We start from the raw sequence: 6,256 nt of genomic DNA on the forward strand, positions 1-6,256 counted from the left end.
GATAGATAGATAGATAGATAGATAGATAGATAGATAGATAGATAGATGGATGGATGGATGGATGGATGGATGGATGGATGGATGGATGGATGGATGATAGATAGAAGATGGATGGATAGATGGATGTATAGATAGATGCATAGATGTATGGATATGAAGCTAATCGGATACATAGGAAAGAAGAAAGAAATAAAAGAGAAATAGTGTACACATTTATTAGGCACTTATAGTTAAAGGAATTGGAGGAGAGAAGACTTAGAGGTAATAGGTAAGCAGCTAGATGGAGTAGTTGATAGAGTGTTGGGTTGTAGATTTAGGAATATCTGAATTCAAATCACTCTTCAGTAACTTACTGGCTGTGTGACAATCTCTCAGTCTCAGTTTCCTCCCCTACAAAAAAAGGAAAATAATAGCATCTATCTCTCGGAGTTGTTGTAAACCTCAAGTCAGATAATACATCTAAAGTGCTTTGCCAAACCTAAAGTACTATATAAATGCTGGCTGTTATTGTTCTTAGCGATTCTAGAAGGGAGGGATCAATGAGGGTTGGAGTAGTCTGCTAAGACATCAAAGAAGAGAATGAACTCTAGTCTCAAGCTTGCCACTTTAAAACAGGAGATGTAGCATCAGGGAAAATGTAAGCAAAAGAAAGGCTGCTTTGACACCTGGAACCAAGAGCTCCTACTCTGAATGTTGTGAGGTGAGGAGTTAAAACCTCAGAAAGGCAAGGGGGAAGTACTGTTAATTTTTTCCAAGCCTTGGGTTTTCTATTGTTCTAGAGATTCACCCTAGAGAACACCTTTCACAGCTCTGTTGGAGCCTCAAGGAGTCCCAGAATGTTAGAGTCCAAAGGAACCCTACAGACCAGGGGGGCAGTGGTAGAGTCAAAAGTTACATTGCTTACTTTGCTATGAACATTTTAGGACATATAGGTTCTTTTCCTTTTTCCTTAATTATCTTTGGAAATAGACCAAGTAGTGATATTGCTAGGTCAAAGGGTATAAATAGTTTAATAACTCTTCAGACATAATTCCAGATTGTTCTCCAAAATGGTTGAATTAGTTTGCAATTCTACTAACAGTGAATTAGTGTCCCAATTTTTCCACATCCCTTTCAACATTTCCCCTTCTATCATTTTAGTCAATATGATAGGTGTAAAATGATATCCCAAGGTTGCTTTATTTTGCATTTCTCTGATCAATGATGATTTAGAGCATTTTTTTGCATGACTATAAATTGTTTTGATTTCTTCATGGGAAAGCTAGTTGCCTGTTCTTATCTTTTGATAATTTACCAACTGGGGAATGACTCATATTCTTATAGATTTGACAAAGTTCTTTTAGAAATGAGACTTTTATCTAAGTTGTCTATGGAAAATTTTCTGCTTCCCTTCTGATCTTTGCTATATTTGTTTTATTTATACAAAACCTTTTTTAATTTAATGCAATCAAAATTATTGATTTTACACCTAACTTTGCTGTCTCTTGTTTATTCATAAATTATTCACCTATCCATAAGTCTGATAAGTCATGTGTTCTGTATTCTTCTAATTTTCTTGTAAAATATCTCTATATCTAGGTCCTACTTCTACATGTACTAACCTGGTGACTCTGGACAGGAGCTTTTAGCCCATCTGAGCAGGCTTCATTTTCCTCCTCTCTCTCACATGGGAGAAATGTTAGTCTGACTTCCTCATTCAATTAGTGCCAGAGACAAGATCAGAACTCAGGGCTCCTGATTCTTCAGCAAAAACAGAAAAATCTGAGTTAGTGTAATCTGTTTCAATTTTATAGATAATGAAAATGGGACTTAAAGCTGTGAAGTGACTTGTCCAAGGTCACACAGTTAGTCAGTGGCAAAGCCAAGGGCTTAGAACCTAGTTCTCCTGACTTGTTGCTTAGGGCACTTCTGCCCCACTCCAGTATACCACAGATCAAGTTTCTAGGCTCTCCCTAGTGAATTAATCAGCACCCACAGGGAGTCCACACCTTTGAAATTCAGCTTCAATATTTTAGTATTTGCTAATGATAACTCCAGCCTATGTTTTAACTTCTAGTCTGCTCATAAGTAAGTATTCCAGTACTTTTCCTCCCTAAGGCTCCATGAGGTGGGTTTGTAGGGTCCAGAAATGTGTTTAATAATAGCAGCAGTTCAGTTGCAAAGCAACCTTTTGCCTAGGCAGGTAGGTGCCTCAATGGAGAGAGTGTTGGACTTAGAATCAGGAAAAATTGAGTTCAAATTCTGCTCAGTCACTTTCTAGCTAAGCCAGGGCAAATCACTTAATTCCTCTTGATATTGCTTTCATCATCTGTAAAATGGAGATCAAATGAGTAATGCTTTATTATTAATAAAGCTATCATCACACTCATATGCACATGTACATGCACCCACATATCTAGCTTTCTGTGACCCCCATCCCAAGAATACTGCATTAGGGATTCCTTCCCTGACAAGCCTGGATGGAGGGAGGCAGCACTAGCCTGGAATTCAGGAGTCCTGGGTTCTAGTCTCAGCTCTGCCATACAATGTCACCTGACCTTGGGAAATTTGCTTCAGCTTCCCAGGCCTTGGTTTCCTCGTCAATAAAATGGAAGAGTTGGACATCAAAGGTCCATATTCCATGATTCCCATGTTCAGTTCCGTGGGAGGGGGCATGAATACCTGCCTTGAGAGGGAGCGTGAGAGGGGAGGATCATTTGGAAATCATTTACATGGTTAGAAATGAAATGCATCACTGAGAGCCCCACAGCGTTCAAACCTCACTAGACTGTTGCCAGTTCTAATTCCAGATGTGCTGTTGGTGGGTTCTGCACAGATTGCCACAGGCTATGGCAGTAACTGAAAGCATGAATCTCTCAGCATCTGCTCCAAATATTTGCAGCAGCTTACTGCTGGGAACCAAGGAGGAGGCTCCCTGCCCGGGCAGCCCCCTTTCTCCTGCTAACCCAGCCAGATCTGGCATGATTTTGTCTCTTCTCACTGCTCTTCCTGTTCAGACCTCTACTCCCCATAGAGCAGGCTTGATGTCACTCACTACCCAGGGAATGATCTCATTTCCGCCCTTGACTAAAGCTCTTCGAACCAAATGCTGGCCCACTGGGGAATTCTGGGGCTGACCTTGAAAGGACATCTTATATGTCCCCCCAACTTTAGGCAAGACTCAACATAAGCTATTCCAGATAGATAATAACCTCTCTTATTTGCAAGAACTTCCAAAAGGGAGATTCGATGGGTCGTTTTTTCCAAAATTATAGGTCTTTGCATATTATGATTATGAGATATTTACATTGTATTAAAGGCTTTCTATCCAGACATTATGCAATGTATTTATATAGGGATAGGGATCAGACTTGTGATTTCATTGATCCAGGAACCTCATGGAAGAGGAAACTCTGTCTACCAATATAGATCTGCACTTTCTTTGCAGCTTAAAGTCTTAAAGAGCTCTCTAAGACACAGAGAGGCAGGCTGTGATTTGCACAAGCTCACACTGACAATAAATGTCAGAGGCAGAACTTGAACCCAGGCCTTCCTGACTCTGAAACTATCTGTGATTCTATCTTGCCCCTCTTCACTTTTCATATCATACAGATTAATAATTTCTGTTTCCACACCAACAAACCAAAGCAAAAACTTCCCCAAATTTTAAGTGACCCACTTCATTGTTGTTTAAAAATACCAGGGCCCTACATCTGCATCCTTTTCCCTTCTATCATTTCTCTGCCCTATTTCCAATAGACCACTTCTTCTCCTGACCCTTTTGGGAGCAATCTTCTTTCCATTCTTCTGTTAAACTCTTCCTCATCAATGAATGAGGTTACCTGAGTTCCAAGCATGTGGTGGTGCTATCTCTAACCAACTCATTAAAGCCCATCTTTAATTTTCAGAGTGTGAATTTGCATCTCATAAATCGCAATCCTATAGATTGACTAAATTTATTGTTTTCTTGATTGTCTATTCTAGACTTAAGGAGGTCTAAATAATGAAGATTAAACTTAAAAATGTGTGCACAGACCTCTTCCCTCCCTGTACCAACCTGGTTGTTAAATATTTACCAGCACACCCCTGTATTGTTGTATAAACATTACTTACCACCACTGCTTATCATTCCAGAGAGCTTAATGCAGAGAAGCTTATCACCCGAAGGCTAGGCTTCAGGACATAAATTAGGGTCTTTTTTTGGCCAAAACGGATCATAAAAACTGTCTCCCAAGTCATGGGGAAGCTATGATTTATACTAGTGAAGGGATTTCTTTTACAAATGAAATAACAGGACTTCTGAGGTATTGGAAAATATTTCCCATTTTTTTACCTAAGGTTGTATGTACTGGAAAACTCCATGGCATCTCTGACAACTAGAGAACTGTAATATATCAGAGCTGGAAAAAATCTTAGTGGTCATCTAGATATATGCTCGTGGCTCTAGAACTGGAAGAGGTTTCAGAGGTCATTAAGACATAGGGCGCTAGCCCTAGAGATGGAGGAGACCTTAGAGATCATCCAGACCAGGGATTCTGATCCTTTTTGAGTCACAAATCCCTCTCTCATTCTGGTAAACCAATGGAACACTCTCAGAATCAGATTTTTAAATACAAAAAATAAAATGCACAGGATTACAATGGAAATCAACTATAGTAAAAATATGTATTATTTTTCCTATCCAAAATCCCATACTCTCTGAAGTCTATCCACAGATCTATTCAGGTCCATGGACTCCAGATTAATAAAGTCTGTTCTAGACAGAAGATCATAGATCAAGAAACAGAAGGAACCTCAGGGACCTTCTAGACACAGGATTATAACTCTAGAGTTGGAACTATCTAGTCCAATATCTTCATTTTGCAGAGGACAGAACTAAGGACCAGAGAAGTAAAGTGATTTGTCCAGGGTCACAAACTAGTCAGTGGAAGAATAAGGGTTGAAACCCAGATCTCCCAATTGCCAGACCCATGCACCTTCGGTCTCACCACACTGCCTATCCTATCTGCCTTGATTCTTTTCGTCTTGGTGGTGGTATCTTGCTTTTCAGTAACCCCTCATCCGTTGGTAGCACCCACTCACATGAGGCCTGAAAGGACCTCTTATCCCCCAGACTATGAAATATCCCTGTTCAATCTCCCTTGTTCATATATTCATAGTACCTCCCTATAGATTAAAAGAAGTTGTTCACACAGACTTTAATTTTAACTTTTAAAATCCATTGCACTCCGCCTTTATATTTGGACTGCTGACTGGTTGGTGGCATTCACCACTCACTTTACAATCATCTTTTTGGGAAAGGAGGTATTTTTTTCGGTAAACCAGGGTGAGAAGGACCATCAGCTTCAAATATGGGAGGCATCTTAAAGATTATCTAGTCTAGTTCCCCAATTTTACAAAAAGAGAAACTGAAATTTAGAGGCTATTCAGAGAATTGGTGGCAGGTCTGCACTCTGATCCTCAAATTTTAAATCTAGGGCTCATTCCACATATCCTGAAAGATTCTGGATAATTTCCCCTGGGGTTTAAATCTCTTCCCTTTTTTTCCACCCTGTTTCTCCAGGTACTTTTTTAACTGTGACTACAAAATCCCCCTAAAGAAAAAGAAAAAATACTTCAAGGTGTTTGAGGTCACGAAGGTGACTGAGAGCTTTGCCAGCAAGATCCAGAGTCTGGTGCCTGTCAAGTATGAGATCATAATCACAACTGGTTATGAACTTGGAGCAGGCACAGATGCCAATGTCACGATCACCATCTTTGGGGCCAATGGTGACACAGGGAAGAGGGAGCTCAGACGGCGTATGCGCAACCTCTTTGAGAGGGGCCACACTGACCGCTTCTTTGTGGAGACTCTGGATCTGGGGGAGCTGCGCAAGGTGAGGCTGGAGCATGATGGCAAAGGTCCCAGCTCTGGCTGGCTGGTGGACAGGGTAGAGGTCACCAATACCAGCAATGGAGTGGCCACAATCTTTGCCTGTGGGAAGTGGCTAGACCCAAAGAAGGGAGATGGGCTGACATGGAGAGATCTCTTCCCTTCAGTCTGAGGGGGAGTAAGGATGCCCAAGAGTCTCTCCAACTCTGCCCTTCTATCTGCCATGGGAGGCATCCAGAATTCACCAGGTCATTCCAGAACCACTCTACTCTGTATCAATTGTGCCATTTGGCATGGCGTGTTCCATTCCCAAAACTCCCTGGACATGAGGAAGATAAAATAAGCTGAGTTTTCTTCTGGGATTCACTCCTGACTTGCCGTGCAACAAAATAAGTTATTTGCCTA

The 6,256-nt window shown here is 40.9% G+C and overlaps 1 protein-coding gene across 3 annotated transcripts in view; it reads left to right on the plus strand.

Moving 5' to 3' along the window:
* LOXHD1 (lipoxygenase homology PLAT domains 1) overlaps positions 1 to 6,023 on the plus strand; it is a 267,332-nt gene extending 261,309 nt beyond the window's left edge. For all 3 annotated transcript variants that reach the window (XM_069077562.1, XM_069077570.1, XM_069077574.1), the window contains one exon: positions 5,543 to 6,023. In XM_069077562.1, coding sequence (XP_068933663.1) covers positions 5,543 to 6,023 — 481 coding nt within the window. The remainder of the gene's footprint in view (positions 1 to 5,542) is intronic.
* The last annotated feature ends 233 nt before the right edge of the window (positions 6,024 to 6,256 follow it).

This window comes from Petaurus breviceps, unplaced genomic scaffold, assembly GCF_028583685.1.
Source record: "Petaurus breviceps papuanus isolate PSGF00001 unplaced genomic scaffold, PetGlider_PUasm1.0 151, whole genome shotgun sequence".
Classification (NCBI taxonomy): domain Eukaryota; kingdom Metazoa; phylum Chordata; class Mammalia; order Diprotodontia; family Petauridae; genus Petaurus; species Petaurus breviceps.